Source organism: Mastacembelus armatus, chromosome 20 (assembly GCF_900324485.2).
Source record: "Mastacembelus armatus chromosome 20, fMasArm1.2, whole genome shotgun sequence".
Taxonomy (NCBI): domain Eukaryota; kingdom Metazoa; phylum Chordata; class Actinopteri; order Synbranchiformes; family Mastacembelidae; genus Mastacembelus; species Mastacembelus armatus.
The window spans coordinates 3,229,811-3,249,407 of NC_046652.1; the positions used below are offsets into that span (position 1 = coordinate 3,229,811).

The 19,597-nt window shown below is 39.0% G+C and overlaps 1 protein-coding gene across 1 annotated transcript; it reads left to right on the plus strand.

Annotated features, from left to right (window-relative positions):
* Window positions 1-2,205: 2,205 nt before the first annotated feature.
* Window positions 2,206-16,392, plus strand: ipo4 (importin 4). The gene is made up of 30 exons (XM_026292654.1): window positions 2,206-2,591; window positions 2,943-3,029; window positions 3,165-3,244; window positions 3,345-3,386; window positions 3,542-3,671; window positions 3,784-3,963; window positions 4,173-4,238; window positions 4,856-4,957; window positions 5,106-5,189; window positions 5,680-5,835; window positions 6,002-6,055; window positions 6,754-6,863; window positions 7,033-7,141; window positions 7,333-7,462; window positions 7,568-7,681; window positions 8,088-8,201; window positions 9,220-9,343; window positions 9,568-9,679; window positions 9,785-9,903; window positions 10,396-10,473; window positions 10,678-10,735; window positions 11,741-11,846; window positions 12,246-12,439; window positions 12,573-12,623; window positions 12,838-12,963; window positions 13,855-14,081; window positions 14,189-14,321; window positions 14,485-14,589; window positions 15,284-15,353; window positions 15,687-16,392. Exons 1-30 carry the CDS (start codon window positions 2,526-2,528, stop codon window positions 15,815-15,817), a joined length of 3,258 nt encoding a protein of 1,085 aa, XP_026148439.1. The 5' UTR covers window positions 2,206-2,525; the 3' UTR covers window positions 15,818-16,392.
* Window positions 16,393-19,597: the final 3,205 nt, after the last annotated feature.

Genomic DNA, 19,597 nt, shown 5'->3' on the forward strand with positions numbered 1-19,597 from the left:
TTGTGGGTGTGTATGGGGGGTGGGTGTACAGGTGTGCAGCACATTAGCATTGGTATGCACCTGGAGGATTACAGACTGGCCTTTAACGACTGTACGCATACAGCATTGTAATTTGTAGGAACACATCTGAATATAACGCAGTTCAGTACAAACTGTAACTAAATGACCTCAATGCTAAAACATATGTTCAAAGTAACACCTTGGTGATCATCTAAACAATTTTAAAGATGGATGTTAGGCTATAAAATATTGCCTTTACTTCAGTGCATTTTTTAAAATTTTAGCAAGGAAATTGCCACTTCAGTCATAAAAGGGTACCCTAGTTACAGTACAGTTTAATTACATTCTACATTTATGGTTTGTTTGCACATATTGTTATTGTTTTTTAACCATTTTTGCCACCTCTGTAACAGTAAATGCTTATAACCAGTAGATCTGAGTGTACATAGACACATTCCTGTCTCCTAGTTTAACAGCAGATTAGTCACTGAAGATCTGCTTCAAGTAATGGGTGTGTGGAACTATCAGTACTTCTTTTGTTGTGTTTAAATTTGCAAATGTCCTCTTAAGGCCTGCCATTTCAACACAAATTGTGTCTCTCCTTCACACAACTGATCTTGGCTTGTAGTCATAGACACTTTGATGTAAATGTCTTTCTTCCCTATAAGTCAGTCAGAAATAATAATAATTCTGTACAACTGTGCAAGATACTCCCATACAACAGATATGGCAAAAAGTCAACTTTGCATTTAATGTTCAATGGAGACCCTTTGTTCCTGCTTTTTGCTTTTCTAGATCTACAAAGACTCTCTGGGATTAGCTGGAGATAGTTAGCAGTAGGTTGCCCACTTTCTCTAAGGAGGATGTCCACCGAAAGAAAATATTATTTGCTCAGATGAGAATGTAAAAGTGGCAGGACTAAATACAAATATGAATGACTTTACCGTAGACTCACAGCTAATTATTGGCAACAATACTACAAAGAAACAGGAATGTTGTCTGCCCAGCAAAACAGTTTTACACAGCTGCTGCAGAAACCTGGATCTTCATTTGATGACCTGGATAATCTCTTGTTCTGACTCGATGTGTGTGATTTTGTATTAAAAAAGTAAATGGCATAGTTAGAAAATATATTAGAACCAACTGTTCTCTCAGGGACAGGTCTCAACATGATGAAGTAAGGCAAAAATATTCTGGCTACACATCCAACTGTAAAAAAACTTTTCAACTAACCTACTAGCCAAAACAAGACATTACCCTGTCTTTTGCAAAATTGACATTTTTCATTATTTCCTGGCATTGGAAAAAGAACACAGTTCTAAAAATAACTGTTGTGAGGTTGCATAACAGGCTAACACAGCTTCAAAAGCTGGCTCAGTGTAGCTCTTATTGCCATATACTGTCCATCCATCCATCCATTATCTATACCCTCTTATTCCTAACCAGGGTCATAGGGATCTGCTGGAGCCTATCCCAGCTCTCTTTGGGTGAAAGGCAGGGGTACACCCTGGACAGGTCCCCAGTCCATCACAGGGCCACATAGAGACAAACAACCTCACACACTCACACTCACTCCTATGGGCAATTTAGAGTCACCAATCAACCTGACATACATGTTTTTGGACTGTGAGAGAAAACTCACGCAAGCATGTAAATATTTAAGATTACTGAAGTAGTAGGTTCACTACTTAAGTCAGTATATTTTATTGCTTTCCACCACTCTAAACAATAAGTATGGGGTGGGGTGGTGGTGGGGAACAATTTTTGACACAGGACTTATCAAAATGATTTACAAAAAATTGAAATCAGATAATAATAATAATGAGCATAAATATACATGCATACAGTCATATATGTGCACATGCCTGTGCCCGTACATGATACGCAGATACGCATGTGTTATAATAGTGAAGTAACTAAAATAGGAGGAGAGAAAAGAGAGCAAATAAAATATAATAGTGAAGTGACTAAAATAGGAGGAGAGAAAAGAGAGCAAATAAAACAAATAAATATTAGACAATTAAAGCAACTAGATTCTCTTCTGGAGACAGGTTCTTCTACAAACGCAACTGGAAGAGTTCAACAACCTACAAGTATGCCAAATCTATGCTGGGTTGCCACCTGGCATTAAAACATAGTGTCCGGCTGCAGCGCGGCCTCCTCTCCTGTAGGGGGCGCTGTGAGAGTCCATTGGGCTGAAAACACCGACAGCTGCTGCTGCCTTTAACTCGCCTCACATGGAGTTCGTGGCCGGTTCTGTCCCGCGTGCTGGCAATTGGAACATCAACCGTCCGGACCCAGCTGGAGTCTGTTCATTTCGTCTCTCGATAATTTCTCACATTTTTCTACGGTTTCAGACTTAATTAACCCGGCGGACTCTGTCGCTGGCGGTTTTTCCAGGCGGTGTGAACATTTTTTGACAGGTGTAGCACAGTGCTGATAGCACTAAGCGGTTAATTTGTCATAAATATTAACGGTAACGGTCACAACGGTTTAACTGAACCGAACAGCTACGAGCCGTCGAAATGACAGAGGAGCTGGAGCAGATACTTTTACAGCTGACGCAGCCTGACAATGCTGTTATTCAGCAGGTAACGCCACTAATATCCCGTGGAAGTTAGCAGCTAGTTAACTTTGTTTTTGACAGATTTCACTTTAAAGTCATTGTTGTCGGATTGAGTTGACTAAGCTAGCGGAGTTAACGTGCGACTAGTTAGCATAACGTTGACTGTCAAACCGCTAGTCATGAGAGTTAGCACCACTGTCCCACCGCTTTCTAGCAGTGAAGGGACGTGAAATACATCTAAAAATGGCAAATAGCTAAAGGTGTGGTTTGTGAGTCATTTGCTTGCATGTTGTAATATTAATTAATGCCATGTGATTTTTACAGTAATGTATTTATAGAAAGCAGCCTAACTGAGACCACTCTTGTCCCCCTTCAGGCCACAGCCCAGCTGAAAGAGACTTTCAAAGACCCCGCTATTATTCCAGCCCTATGTACTGTCATGAGTAACTCCCAAAACCCTCAGGTATTGTGTATACGAGTAATCAGACACTTTTATCCTATGGCATCTAACGCAAAGTATCATTTACAGAATTTGTGAGAGTGAGTGAACTCTTGTTTCTTCTGTGCTTACAACTTATTATTTCACTTTACTTCTTAGATTCGTCAGTCAGCTGCAGTGATGCTGAGGTTGAGAGTGAAGAAACACTGGAAGAAGATTAGTCCTAATGACAGAGAATGGTTTGCTCATTACATTTAAATGTCCACCATAATATGACACTACAGTCAGTTGTTGTAATTGAAAATTAGTTATTATTGTGATATTTGTCTATTCTTGCAGCCTTAAAGCAGTGGTGTTGCAGGCTTTCATGCAGGAAACAGAGTAAGCTGCTAAATTTATGCAGTAATAATTTACTTTATTTTAAATGGCCCGGACACGGTTCTGAACTATATTGATACAGATCAAGTGACTATTTATGACTACACATACTTTTGTGAATGAGCCTGAGCTCTTGTTTATGCATCTTCATTTCGCAGACACGCAGTGCAGCATTCGATCTCTCAGCTGTGTGCAGTACTGGTTAAACATGAGACACCAGACCGCTGGCCTGCTCTGTTGCAGCTCCTCAATCAGTCCACAAAGAGCAGTAACCCACATGACAGACAGGTACAGGGCCCATGAAATAGGCAGGGCTTCCAAATTATGGATAATATATATTCAGGCTATTGTATCAAGTCACTAACAACCTTGTAATACCAACAATCACGTGTCCTAACAGGTTGGGCTTCTGCTGCTGAATAAGGTTATTGATTCCAACCCTGAGCCCTTCAAGCCTCACTATGGCCAGCTACTGCAGCTGCTTAGTACTGTACTGCAAGACCACAACAACCCAACAGCCCTGTACTACTGTATCCTCACCCTCACAGCCATAACTGCGTACATTGGCTCAAAAGAAATGGTGAGGCTATTTTGCTGGTTGCCTTTTGGTATCAGTTTCAGCAGGCATATAGTATAGACATTTAATTTTTAGTTATGTATTTGGTATTACATTACTGTTTCATAACTTTAACAGACCGTAATCTAATATTTAATTGTATTCAAAACATTGTAATTGTGTCAAGAACATTCTTATTCATTGACTGAAGTGACATTTGTGTTGTCCTGCAGAACCATATGCGTTCAATCATCCCAACTCTGATTGTTTCTCTGAAATACCTCATCATGGCAGATCAGGTAAAGTGGTAAGAAAAAGTAGAACCCTTGGGATTACCTGGTTTTCTTCATTTAATCATCATAAAATGTGATTTGATCTTCTTTTTAACAACAAATATAGATATGTACTTAAATTAACATACCTTTGTCTTTTTTGTCTTTATTGAAGACCTGTGAAATGTTTACAATGCTGGTGGAAAAAGTAAGACAACCCTTAAAAGAGATAACTGGTCAAATCTGGCAGTGGTAACCTCAAAAAGTGCTTTTTGCAGATCAAACTGCCACAGCATAAAAACGTAGGATTTTGTGTTGAGACATGTTGGGCTGATATTCTTATGATGTCATTAATTTAGGGGTTTACATAATATTTTCAGCCTACAGTGTGAATATATGAATGATGTATGCAGTATGGAAAAGAACTGTACAGTGATTTGTGTGTTACTTAAAATATAGAGCCAAAATTGTAACTTAGTTAGACATAAATGCAGGTAATCCCAAAGGGTTCACTTACTTTGCCTTATGCTCTATGTTACAAGATAGTTTTGCAATTATTTCTGTTGCTTCTGGTGGCCAGGTGTATTTAATTGTAAGAATCAATAATACCTTTTAAATTACTGGGTTTGTCTGTGTCTGCACAGGACAAGGCCAGTGAGGCCATGGAAGTGTTGAATGAGCTCATGGAAAGTGAGGTGTCAATCATTGTCCCTCATGTTGCTGACATTGTACGCTTCTGCATTGAGGTGGGTGCCTTAAGCCTGTTTTGAAGCTCGCCTTTCATTTATTCTGCACTTCATTAAAATTTCTGAAGTAACAAACAATGTTTCATCATAATACACAGTGTAACATAGTGTTTTAACAATATGTGCTCAATATCAATGTTTGTTTTAGGTGGGCAGTGACACCACTCTAAGTGACTCTCTGCGAGTAAAAGCTCTCTCCTGCATAGCCTTCCTCATCAAATTGAAGAGCAAGGTAAAGTTACCCATTAGCTACAAATAGAACATTTCTTAAATCTGTTTAATCTCTTTAATTTGTAATGACTAACTACTATCTAAAACTGCAACTATCTACAGTATTTAAAGTTATGGTGCTTATCAGTCCTTTAGAATTCTTGAAAAAAGACAATTGCAATTGCATCTCAGTCCTGAAGTAACTGATAACAGTATAACAGTATTTGAAGTACTGATAACAAATACAAGGTTTTGTAAAAAATTATAGCTGTATTAAACATTAACAACTTGTAAATTTTCAGTTGAGTTTCCTGTTTTGGGAAAATTGAATAAAATTCTTTAGCTCTCTGAAATTTGATGTAAAGTCATTTTTTGATTGCATGCAAACAAAACAAAAAGAAAATGTATAATTACCTCATTCCTCACAGTGTCAAATAGGTTAACCAACAATAAAGTACCCTAATTAGTAACATTATGTGGACTGTAAAAGGAAATCCTTTTCTTCTTCGCAGGTGGTGCTGAAGCAGAAGTTAGTGAATCCCATCCTGCAGGCCATTTTCCCTATACTTACTGCAGCTCCTTCACCTGGTGAGCAGGACCCAGAGGATGAAGAGGATGACAGTGGAGATGGCACAGATGATGACAATCCCAAACACTGTGCTGCTCAGGTAGCGTGTAGTTAACTGTGTTCATATGCTATATGTTTCCTTTTTTGTGTGTGTTGACATACACAAAATATACAATATAACAAGTTAAGTAGGTTCACTCTGGAAATGAAAAGATTATACTTACAGATGATCAACTTTTTTGGGGGGGGTGGGTGCGGATTTTCAGGTTATTGACACTATGGCTCTTCACATGCCCCCTGAGAAACTGTTTCAACAGCTGGTAAGTTGTCTAAATGTGGATGAAAACAATATGAAATGCTATGGAGAACTTTCTTTTTCAGTTTCTGTATTGGTTTTGATAAATCTTTAAAACTGCATTGCCACCTTAGTCCAACTGGTAGAGTTAATCCTCAGGCAGTTCCTTTCATATAACCAAGTACTCGTTCATCATTAAAATGTAACTTCTAATATATTATATAATGTAAATGTAAATAATCCAGTTTTAAATTCATAAAGTATGAACTACGTCTTTGCGCATCTTCCAACTATATTTCTCTTACACTTCAATAAAGATGCACTTCAGTCCTGCCTTACTTTGATCCATCTGTGAATGTTTCAAAATTTCTCGTTTCCACATTTGAGTTTCTTTTAGTTAGCCCCTTTCATTTGCATGCTGAACATCCCATTTCTTGCTGAACTTCTCAAACCTAACAATTACTTAGACTGTTAAAAATGTGGGAGTACTTTTTGATAATTTAATATCCACTACCGCACCTCATTTCTCTGAAACTCACTTCTTCACCATATTAAACCTTCTCCTTACATTTAAAAAGAAGCTTAAAGCCCATATATATGTATGTATATCTTGGATTTTTTTATTGTTGTGAAATGTGTGTTGAAATAAACTTTAAATAAATTTGAATTTGAACCCTGACTGACACTTTTTATGACATTGTATTACATGTTCTTGTGTATTAGATGCCCTTCATTCAGGCCTGCCTTGCCAGTGAAAACCCGTATCAGAGGAAGGGGGGTCTTATGTCTCTTGCTGTGCTCGCTGAAGGATGTGCTGACCACATGCGCACCAAGTACATCTCCTATATATGAAAGAAGTTTGAGATTCTTTCATCAATTTATCTATCTTTGAGAACCCGTATATTATATACAGGGCAAGAGCCTGATTTTTGTGGTATGTTGACTAACAAATAACCGTCACCAGATTTTTAGTGTATTTCTGTTTGTCTGCATCTGTTTTAGCATGCTGTCATCAGTGCTGCAGACGGTGTGCCAGAGTCTTTCTGACAGTAATCAAGTGGTGCGTAGTGCTGCCCTCTTTGCTCTGGGTCAGTTCTCTCAACATTTACAGGTGAGTCAGAATATATGTCATACAAATGTCTAGAATAGATGTATACATCATATTCTCTATACTTACATTTATCTGAATGGACATGTCCCTAAAATTGTAGTTTTACAGAATAAAATAATTATTATAATTACGGTTTAAAAACTTTGAATTTCCTTTTTGTGTTTGCTTTGTTTTCCACCTCTGCTCTTCAGCCTGATGTGAGTAAGTACTGTTCAGAGTTGATGCCTTTGCTATTAGGATACCTTTCGTCCTTGAATCAGGCCAAGGTCGGTCATGTCACCAAAGCCGTTTATGCCCTAGAAAACTTTATAGAGAACATAGGTAAGCAAAAAGAAATAACATAACATACTTTTAGTTGAACCAGCAGAAATTTAAACTGTGTTATAAGCTGCAGAAGTACATGCTTCTTAATTTTCCTCTAAACAGGATCAGATATTGAGCCTTACCTGCCCACCCTGATGGACACAATGTTGTCTGCCCTCAACAGCACTGAAAACCTCAAGATAAAAGAGCTTGCTGTGTCTGCCATAGGTGCCATAGGTAGGAGACTGTCAAAGATTTGACCAAAAACCTGCAGAAGAAAATAATTGTGTAATTTTTCTACTTTACTGTGTAAGAAAACTGTTAAATTAAGTTTGTGTCTCACTTTATTTAAAGTTAAATTACTGGAAAGCACCAGAAGATTGCCACAGTTCTGCAATAGTAAACATTTGAGTAAAGTATAGGTTAACACGGTGCTCTGCAGTTTCTTTTTTTAGCCAAAGAATATGCTGTTACATTTTTGAGCAGAGAGGAGTCTTATTATTTGATTATTTGGTAGGGCTTTTGGTTTAATGACAAACTCTGGACATTTAATCCACTATGATAAAGTTAGCTAACAATGTTTGTTAGGACTTGAAAATAAACTGAAGTCATCCAAGCCTATTGGGAATCATTGTCTTATCAGCCAATGCTGCCAAGACGCTGCTGGTTCCCTACTTCACTCAAGTTATTGAAAGCCTGAAGGACTTCCTAACAACCACCACAGACGAAATGAGGTCTGTGCAAACTCAGTCCTTGGGTAAGTATACCCCCCACAAATTTGGACCTAAAGAAAAATGTTGTGGTAATTACACTACATTTTGACTGGTAATAATATATGTTATGTTTTTACATTAATATTAGTGTTCCATTAATGTACATATTAAGCTTTACTGCTGTAGTTGTTTAAGGTTGGAGCAATATTAAGTTCTTCATAAATTTTTGATAACTTACAAATAATCATATTCTACAACGTATTGTATGTTTGAAGTTGTCACTAGACAAGTAGAGGATGATTTTTGTAAGGTGAAAAGTTACTAGTCACTATAACTGTCACAGATTTAATGAACTGAAAAGTGAAGTCATTGCCTCTGGAATGTAGGAAAATTGAAATTTAAAGTTGCATTATATGCAAATTCCCAAGTAAACTAAGAGTAATCCAGGTGTGTTTTTAGTTCCACTACTGCTCAGCAGGTATAAGCTGCTGTGTATGGAAAGGATGCACAGATGATTTAGCTAATACTAGATTTATGCAAGATTTTTGAGTGTGTATTTTTTTGTACATGTATGGCATAGTTCACTGAAGATATTGAATCAATACAGAAATAGAAACTGTCACCTCTGAAAGTGTGAGCAAACCACTACAGTTAGACACTGGTAAAGAAAATTTGTACTTATAAAACAAATTGAACAAATCAAACTGGCAGCTATTTTAAATGCCTTGAAGAGACTCTGTCTTCTTTTGTTTTGGACCTACTTCCTGACATGAAGAAAGGCTGGGCAGTAATTCTTTAATTGCTTAGTTGAATGTTATTATCTTTAAAACCAACACTGAGTCAACTTACTAACAGATCTAAATGCTTACCTGCAATCAATATTGTTGATGGTTGTTCGCAGTGTCATTTACCTGTCTTTACAACAGAAAATGTGACACTCACATGCTTAATCTCTTGTGGTATCTCATCTTATTCATGTAAACTAAGTAATGTAAACTATTTATGACTCAAACACACCAACTCATGAATGAATAGATGTTGATAAAGTTTTGCTGTTGTCAGATACTCTTTCTGTGCTGGCCCGTACTATTGGCGAAGATGTTTTTAGCCCTCTTGCTGCAGAATGTGTTCAGTTGGGTCTCAACCTCATTGAAACCTGTGATGACCCTGACCTGAGACGCTGCACGTACGTAATGGTCATTTTTGTCTTCACTCAACAAAACACACATATACATTTCTATACAAAGTATACAAAACAATTTCATACATATTTGCTTGTATCTCTCCTTCATGCATTTACCTTGCTATGGCTATTTTTCTGTTTTGTTGTAGTTAGAATAGCAGAAATCCATTTCAGATATCTTTATTTTTCTATAACATTGTCTTCATCTTTGTCTTACCCTCTGTCAGGTATAGTCTATATTCTGCTGTATCTACAGTCAGCCCTGATTGCCTGACTCCTCACCTCACTGCCATTACAACAGTCATGCTTCTGGCCCTGAAGTCCAATGAAGGCATCATGGTATAAAATCTACAAGCAGCCTTCTTAAAGATGCATTAGGGATGATCCATGATTTTAAATAAAATATGCTGCTCAACTTACCTTGTGCTTCTGTCTTTGGTTCAGGCACACTTTGAAGATGACAAGACATTTGTCCTGCTAGATGACGATGATGACGAAGAAGATAAAGATATAGATGATGTTCTGGAAGATGAGACTGAGGCAGATGTCCATGATATAGCTGGGTAAATGACACATACACAGTTGGCAACAAATGTGTTTATCAATTAGCCAGGTCTGGGGATGCAGCTGTTTGCAGCGGCACGCAGTGGACCACAGCTGTGTAGTTGCTATAGTTACTATCTGTGTGATTGAGACATGCTATGACTTTATTGGCACTGTGGCGAGAGTGAAAGTTGTGCTTGATGTGAAGATTCAGCACATCAGAGAGGGTGTGAAGAGTTGTCCAATATTGATGTTATCTTGGATCACATTCTCCTCTCTGACAATGCTGTCAGAGAGTCCAGCTCCTCTCCCACAACATGGCTAGCTTTGTGGATGAGTTTGACTCTGTTGGATTCCTTCACCCTCAGTCTACTAAACAAATTCTCATTAAATGTTCCTATTTTGACAATAAGACATTGAAAACTATATTCTTTTGTAAAAACATAATCAACCGATTATTAAAATAGTTGTTTGTTGCAGCCCTAATTCCTATACACATATTCCTTCCTCAGGTTCAGTGTTGAAAATGCCTACATTGCTGAAAAGGAGGATGCCTGTGATGCACTTGGAGAGATTGCCTTCAACTCAGGGTAACCAATATTTACAGAAGATCTGGTTTTAGCAGTTTTTGTATTGCTCTTCTGATTTAATGTTAACCTTACTGGGGGCAGCAGGGCTGTGTTGTTGTTTTTACAAGTTTTTGTCAAATTTGTTCTTAACAGATTTTATGTTTCATTTTTTTGCCAGTATGTGTTTGTAATTTTTACATGCATATCTGTGATTTCCTGTGACAGTACTGCCTTCCAACCCTTTCTGGAATCGTGCTTCAAGCAGGTTTATGAGATGAGAGATGTAAGTCACTGGCTGGTTGGTCTGATAATCCTGCTTTGTGCAATGTGCCCTTTGTTGTCTAGATTTGTACATATAGTGTTTCTGGTTAGGTTTGTGTCTGTTTATAAATGCAACTGTGCGTACACAGCTTTCTAATGACAGGTGCAGAACAGAATCCTTACCCTAACCCTAACCCTGAATGGTTACTGTAAACTATGTAAACTATTTTCTCAGTTTAGCAAGACATCTAGTGTTACATTGTCACTTATTGCCATCAGCAGTCAAAGACCCCATAAATTCTTGCCCCCCCCCCCCCCCAAAAAAAAAAATTAAAAAAATGTTTATATTGGTATTAGTCAAACTGTAGGGGACGTGGTATAAAAAATTCATATGTGTATCTTAACTTAATGGTCTTGTTTTGTAATGTAGTGTGGCATTCTGTTTTAGTGGTCAGCATTCTCACCTCAGAGAAAGAAGGCCTTTGGTTTAAATGGCATTACAGTAGCATGAGGCCTTTCTGTTCTCCTTGCCTTTATGTGTTTCCTCCCACCCCCAAAAACATGATCATGACATCAAAACCTATATTTACAAAGGCACTGACCTCAGTTAGCCCTTGACCTCTGTATGGGTAGAACCACTGCTTTTAAGTAGGATGGGTCAGTTGCAGAAGATAGATGTTCCCAAGGCAATAACCAAGGATAGCATGCTTAATATATAATTAATCTGTATTAATTACTCTGTCATGATTATTGGTCCTACCTTTTCAAGTAAACAAATGTGGTTTGTCTTGCCAGGAAGCGAGGGTCGATTATAGATTTGCTCTCCAGTAGGGATTTTAGTTCTCATTCAAAAAGACTTCAGAGGCAAAAGGTATTTGTTATAGTGACAACTTGAATGAGTGCCTACCAGTCTTTGGACTGCTTTGCCACTTGTGGCCCCATTAATCTGGGTCCATGTTCATGTTTGTTTTATCTAACACTACCTATTCTGCTGTAGCTTTACGCTTTTTGAATCCTTTGTCCACAGTTTGCGCATGAGGACGTCCGCAGGTCAGCTTTTGGTGCTATGGGCCAGTTTTGTCGAGCTCAGCACAAAGTGTGGACTGAGAATCCCACTGAGGTCAACCACCAAGGTAGAGTCTCTTGTCCCAGAATTACTACACTATTGTTTTTAGGAAAGACAAAATGTGGCAATGTTGCTTTCAACACTTAAAATTAACATATTCCTAGGGTAAGTCGAGCAGTAACTTTTCTGAAAAATGGGGGGGGGGGGTATATGTACTTGAAGCACATCAGCTAGAGAGCACAAAAATAAAATTCTGGTTTATTCTAGTTATCAAATCAGCTGGTTTCTACCTGTCTCAGTAAATTGGGGCAAGACTTTATGTGTAATGCAAAACTAACAATTAAAGCTCAGCTACAGGGTGAACTTTCCCATTTCCTGTCTTAAACATTATACTGTTGTTAACCCAGTGTGGCTAGCTCAGCTGTTTTGTTTTTTTTTTGTTTGTTTTTTTTTGTCCTTACCCCAGCCCTACAGAAGTTGCTAGATGTGGTGATTCCTTGTTTTGTGGAAGCAGTTCGGACAGAAAATGAACGGCAAGTTGTGATGGGCATCCTAGAAACCATGAACAGTGTCATCAAGTCCTGCAAGGAGGAGGTTTTTAGAAATCCTTCACGCCTAAAGGAGATCAGCCATGTCATCTCTGATGTTCTCAAGAAAAAGGTGAGCAAAGGAAGAATAATAATTTCTTAAGGTCTCTAAAACAAGTTTACATTAATGATATTTGTTAGATGGAAATACCATTCATATAATGCAATGTTAAAATATCAACCCCCTTTTTCTCTTCTCTTTTCAGACTGCTTGTCAGGATGGAGGTGGTTATGAAAGCGATGATGAAGAACAACAGGTTGGCTGTCCTTTTATTACATATCAGTTGCAGTAATGAAATTTGACATCTGTACACAATTTTGTATCATTTTAATGATACAAATGAATTGCTCTTAATGTCAGTGTAACGTTGTTTTATTTCTATGTAAATAAATGGATGGAACATCATATCTCCATAGCCACATACCCTGTCCAATTATTAGTTGGTTCTGTTGATTTGCTGTTTGTTTCAGGCAGAGTATGATGCAATGCTCCAGGAATTTGCTGGAGAGGGAATCCCCCTCTTGGCCTCTTCTGTTCCTGCAGACATTTTTGCCCCCTTCCTCAATGACCTGCTGCCTCTCATCATGAGCAAAGCTGTAAGTCTGCCATAGAGCAGAGCTTTAAGAGAAGGCTGCTTATACCAATACATTTTTTTCAACATTTCCCAGGCTTATAGTATAACTATACAGTGCAGCTGCTGACTGTTCAGTCAGTGAACAGTTTATCCACATGCAATAATTTGTGCTTTAGCTGTTCACTGACATACATACGTATTTTTCCCATGATATCTGAATCACATTATAGCGTCAATCTGTGCAGATACTGTAGTCTGACAGTAGGTTTCACTCTAGCAATCAAAGATGAACAGAGTAGGCAGAATATTCATAAAACACCACATCCTAACATTACTGGCCTTTCCTACTACAATTAACACAGTCAAGGAGAATCCTGAGTCATGGAGCCACAAATCCATGACACTAAATTAGGTTCTTACTACTTTCAGTTGCAAACTTGGGAGAAATACACTCAAAAACATACTGTGTTCAAGATAGTGACATATTTGTTTACAGTATCTAAGCAAATGTAATATCTAATGTGTAGATATCCACTCTTTTCTGTTCCATCCTCCCAAATCTGACTCTGAAAATAAAAAAGACAATAGATCACAGGACTTAATATGACTCCACATCCGAATTGTTTTCTTCTATTTTTCCAGTGTGTTATCCCTTGTAATCTCTGGTACATTTTAAGTGTCAGGGAAAAAACTGCCACTGCCTTGATCTATGTGTTCTGATTCTGTATATCTACAGTTATTAATAATAGTTCTTAATAATATAACACATTGAAAAAGTAAATAAAATAATGGCATTTGTGGTTTGTCCAATGAGGTCAGTCAAATTTATAATAGTGTGATATACCAGATTTGAGGTTCACCTAGGGTATAATGTTATAGTAGGTTGATATCTGTTCCTTATTTATCTTAAAAGAAATTCTCATGCACGGTGGCAGACCGGTCCTTTTCTGTGGGTACTATCGGAGAAATCCTGCAGGCACTTGGGAGCGTGTCTGGGGGCCAGAGAGTGGCAGGCCGACTGTCAAACCGTTTGCTTCCTGTGCTGGTAGCTGGAGTGAAGGACAGTGATCCTGAGGTTCGCAACAACAGTGTGTTTGGACTGGGATGTCTGGCTGAAGTTGCTGGTTCCATAGTTGTATCGTATCCTTCTTACTTCTTTCTTTCTCTGAGTGTGTATTAGTATTTTGCATTAATGCATTATTTGAAAAATAAATACCACATCTGTTCCTTAGTGAATTGTGTTCCAGAGATTATCCTATGATGCTGTCTGTGTTTTCCAACCTGCTGGCCAAAGAGTCAGACCTCAGGGTCATTGACAACCTGTGTGCTGCCCTCTGCAGGATGATCATGAGCAATGTGGGCGCTGTCCCTCTAGAGCAGGTATGTTTGCAGTTTGCACCTCTCTTATAAACATGGGTATCTTTTATTCACAAGTCATTTGTACTGCTGACGATACATTTTCACAAGCAGGAACCTTACTACAAGCCCGATAACAGAATTTTGTACAAGCTGCTTAATCAGGTCACATGGTGTACTCTAATAGGTTGTGCCTGCTCTGGTGGCCCATCTTCCACTCAAACAAGACTTGGAGGAGAACAAGACAGTGTCCAGTTGCCTGGCCATGCTCTACAAACATAATCCAGCTTTGGTACAGTATACACTGTCACCTACTAATAACATTCCCAGTGTAGAGGGAGGATGTGACAAGTTTCTGTTTTTGTAGAGAGACTTGACAGAAATGACTCCAAAAACAATTTTCTGTGTATATCTACAGAACTCTAGAAATATCTGAAACCATTTCCTGTGCTTCCAGAAATTGCTTTTACAGTTTTTTGTGACTCAGAGATATTATTTTCCTGCTTCTGTTCATGGGTAACAGGTTTGATATATTTCACTATAAATTGGTGAAAAGCTCAGACCTCCTTAGAAATACCAAAATGACACTGAAGAATAATGGTTATATTGATACTGGATAGGATGTACCATTGTAATGTACAGTATTTCATGCTGTCTTATTATTAGACTAATATTTAATTATTTGGTAGTGTTCAATTTTATACAGTATATTCCTGCAATCTACCACCTTTATGTGGTACCACAGTATGTAATGTAAGAGCATACTGTTCATTATGCTATCCTAAACAATCAGGGAAACTCAGCAGTTTAAAAATGCTAAGAGTATGCAGACATTTGATCCAGGGCAATCCAACATCATCTGCCTGGATCACAGTGCTAACATTTGTTATACCTAAGACCTTGTGTGATGTGTGATTCATGAACTTGCACACCAGTACGAAACTTCTCATGCATATATTGTTCTTTAATCTCGTTTTCCTTTGCAGATTGTGAACCAAATGAAGCACATAGTTGCTGCTTCCAGTCATGTCCTGGGCAGCCAGAATGTTGATAAAGGTGAATGACACTGAAAAAATTAGCGTGGTGGACATAGAGCAAATGTCTTTGGAAACACTCTATTTTGTAATGGTTTGTTAATAAAATGAAGCAGCACCCATATCACCACCACTGGATGCATGAGACTCGATATTATTCAAAGTATATGCCAATCAAAAGTTATGGATAAACGTACTGAATTATATATGCACTTTCCTGCTCATTCAGTTTAAAACCCTGTCACATGGCTCATTCCCAGTTAGCTTTTGTACAGCATTGTCCATCTTATATTGTTCTACTTTAGCGATCAGTGTTTCACTGTCATCCCTAAATTCTTTATTCTTTCCTCCACAGAAAGCCAGAACACTTTGACCGTACTTATGAAGGACATTGCCCAGCAGCACCCAGCAGACTTCCAAAGAGCTGTGACCTCACTCCCTGGAGAGGAGCAGGCCAAGCTCAGTGCAGCCATCTCTGCCTCGTAGCCCACACACATCCTTCCACTCTTGTGTGAAAGCCAACCAAAACAATGAATTTTTATACTGCAGGTGGAAAGTGGGAAGAATTATTTTTGATTTCCTCTCAATACAGCACTTCAGCCATTCTACTACAGTCGTTATTGCATTCAGCATTTTCCGTGTATTAACTTTTAACTTATTTACTTAAGTGCATGCTGTGTTGAAGTTTTATTATTTTAAGAGTTCGGTTTACCATCTTATGTTTTGCGATGGATTGTTTTGTCTTTCCATTGTTGCTTAAAAAAAAAAAAAAAAAAAAAAGCTCACCCTCTTCTGCCACTGTTCTGTGCAGAACATTGTTAAAGCTCAGCACCTCAACCCATGATTGAACGCAACAGGACTTTATGCTAAAACGTGGGAAGATTTGCCATGCAGTTAATACTAAGCCTTTCACCTCACCTCACTGTAGAAAGAGATACTGACAACTCTTTGCATACTCCAAACAGATATCAAGATGGAGTAACTTTACATTTCTGTCAGCCTTTCTAAAGAGTATACAAATGGTTAACTTGTTCATTCACATTAAATTGCACTCTTTTGAATGACAGTGAGTCCTTATTGTTCCTCAGATTTCCTGTGGCCTCTGAGCCTCAGTAAAGTCAGGCTGCTGGTTTTTCATGTCCAAGGCCCTCCGCATCTCCACTGGTTCCAGTCCGTTGTCCCCTGACAAAGACAGAGGTCTTTTAAAATGCACATTTATCAGTGTGTTCTCACAATCACACATTTGTTGTAGCTGTGCAGGTAACTTGGTGACACCTGTATCTTTGGTTATTATCAGCATGTTAAGTTCTATGGTTTATGTGTTCAGGATCATTTGTAGCTGCCTTTACTACACAAAACCAGCCTTATTAATACACAGGGCTCTAGTTCACAAATAAATTGCCTGTGTTGCAGCATACCAACCAGATTTTCTCAAATTGCTGCTAGGTTATATTTGGACACTGATGTAATGTTGAGGCTCTGGCACAGCACTGTGATCCACATCAGGCTGGCAGCTCACTCGATCTTCACTGCTTGACTTACTTTTGGGACCAGTTTGCATGAATACACAAGTATTTACTTCATTAAATGCTTAGAACACTGAGCCTACAGCTGATGGACCTCATGAAACATAAAGTAGAAGAAGAATGAAGAAGCTCTACAAACTAGGACTAACAGCAACACACATCACTTCTAAAGCTTCATATGTAAAATAATCCCATACCTGCACATGTGTGTTTCCACGGCGTGATAGTCATTCCAGTGCGGCAGAAGGAGCGGTCAGTGTGGGCCTCAGTGCTGTACAAGACCTCCTGGAGCTGCTTATCTCCAGGCTTCTGGGCTTTTACTCGCACCTACAAGAGAAAGGTTAAACCTGATATTGACCAGTTTTCTATCCACATCTATAAGGATGGAAAATGGTTTTAGAAGTTTTTGTTTCTTGCTGTACCTCCAGGATGGTGGTCTCTTTTTCCTTCAGCTTTCCTGTTTTGCTTTTCACCTGTGTCTTCTTGGTGTCAACCCATACCACCCTCTCCTTCACCTCTGACCTGAACACACACACACACACACAAAATTCACATGTGTAAATCTGCCAGAATTGTTGTTTACCACTACTCACAATGAGAGCAGCCTCACTCTTGAATGCCCAGGTCGGCCAGTGTGGTGTCCAGGAAGGGGAAGGGTTGGTGTGTAGGGTCAGGCTGCACCTTGATGGGCACTGTCACCAACATGGGGATGTCCCGCTCTAATTCAACACGCACTACTCTGCCATGGGAGTCTCCGCCCGCTGGGCTCTCTGGTCCTCTGCTGGCCTGCTCCACATTGGCCTCTCCCTCCTCTGGGAGCCTTTTTGTCTCGTCTGCCGCCAGCTTGACTTTCTGTCCGCTATCACAGAAAACGATGTGATGTCTCCCTTCCACTGATGTTTCGTGGTCTTTTGTCTGCACGGCGCTTTATTTGCTACTTTAGTTGCAGATACTAGCTGGTCTCCTCCTCCTGATGATTCAGAGCTCTGCCTCCTGTGATGATAGTCTATGGAAAGTGTGAGCGTGTGTGTTATGCATACTTGTGCTCTGTCCTGGCTGATATATGCAGTCAGTGTCAATGTGTGTTATCTGTCATTCAGATGTTAAGTTTATTAGACTGTCAGGGGGTGACGGACGGACGGTGGTGTTTGCAGTGCTGGGAGTCTGTGTGGACTATCTGTGTGACAGGGAGTTAAGTGTGTTTTTGTTGTAAATAAAGGATGTGTTCTGAAGTGGTTAACACTGGGAAGAAAGATTTGATCATTTAGGACTTAAAAGTGCTATGTCTTTTAAGCAACACATTTGCTGACATAATGCATAACAACCTAACAAGCCACTTCAAGTTCGGCATAGACACCAGAGCTATGACTATGTAATGTAACTGCTAATAGCTCAGGTGAAGAAGATGCAGCTTTTGAAGAATGTGTTCCTTACAAGGCCACAATAAATCCTCTCAGGAAAAGCAGCTTTATGGCAGCACTGTGGAGGGATTACAGATGTAAAGGTTTGGAGATGTGATTAAGCAGCAGGTTGGAGACGTTTCTTCTGATCTTTAAGGCAGCTATAATCGTTTAAATTAACAGATTAAATGAAAGGCCGTTCTTGTAGCAATAAGCTGACAAATAACTGTCACAACTCTGCAGTCGCTCTCAGCTCTGGGGTCTTACAGTCACATAAAGAGTTCATTTACTCTCTGCACCATCTTTTAACTATGCATTGCATTCACAAAAAGTGGAGACCTGAAGCATCCTTCAGCAGCAGTGAACATACATTATTTGCCAAAAGTTAACCGAACTGTGACGTGCCCACAGCTTATTTCTCCTTATGGCTAACAGAACAAAAAACATCTCAGCTATTGCTGGTTTTAAATCTGAGTAGTTCGGTAATAGATCTGTGCAGCAAAGGCATTTTACCACCTGCCTTCTAATATTCATTGGCAATTACGCAAGTAGAAATTTTGGCTGCCCTAACCAGGCTGTGACCCTGCTCTCCCAGCAGTGTTTAGTAAACACAGTGAAGTCACACTTACATTTTGTCCTGCAGTGCCAGTGGAGGAGGTGGCTGCTTGGGGTGACTAACCATTCAGCTGCTTTTCAACAAGACATTTAGACCTAAGCTCAGAATGTGTGAGGCAGTGATGACTGGGGACCACAACAGATAAAAGTACTTGACTAGTTTTAGATGCTGTGTGTCGAAACATTACGTGGCAGTGGAAGGGACATTTCCTGGCATAGCACAACAACTGGATGTATCACAAGTAGGGTCGACAAAATGACCATTCCTGCTCTCTAGCTGCAGCACTGACCTCAGCTCAGCCTCAGTCACAGTCAGGTGCCACATATATGTGGTCCTACATATATACATGCCTACATAGTGATCTAGGCATGTATATATGTGTTCAATGAGCAAATACCCTGAACCTGCAGAGCTTCTTGTGTTTTTATTAGCCCAGAACAAGCAGTTTCAAGCTCCATATTCAGGGTTTTTTATATTGGTAAAATAAACAAAAACATGCTGCTCACTCAGGAAGTTAGTGTTCAGTGTTAGGTAAGAGCTACACTAGTGTAAAAATACTGTGTGTTTCAGTGATTCCCTAAATATATTAGTCACTGCAATGCTGTTGATCATTATGAACCCAAGTCATTGTCTGACAAAACGATCTCAGGATATGAATATGCTTAGAGCTTCAAAACAATTAGTCAAGATAATTGGCTGTTCCACTTAGCAAAAAGTTTTTTAT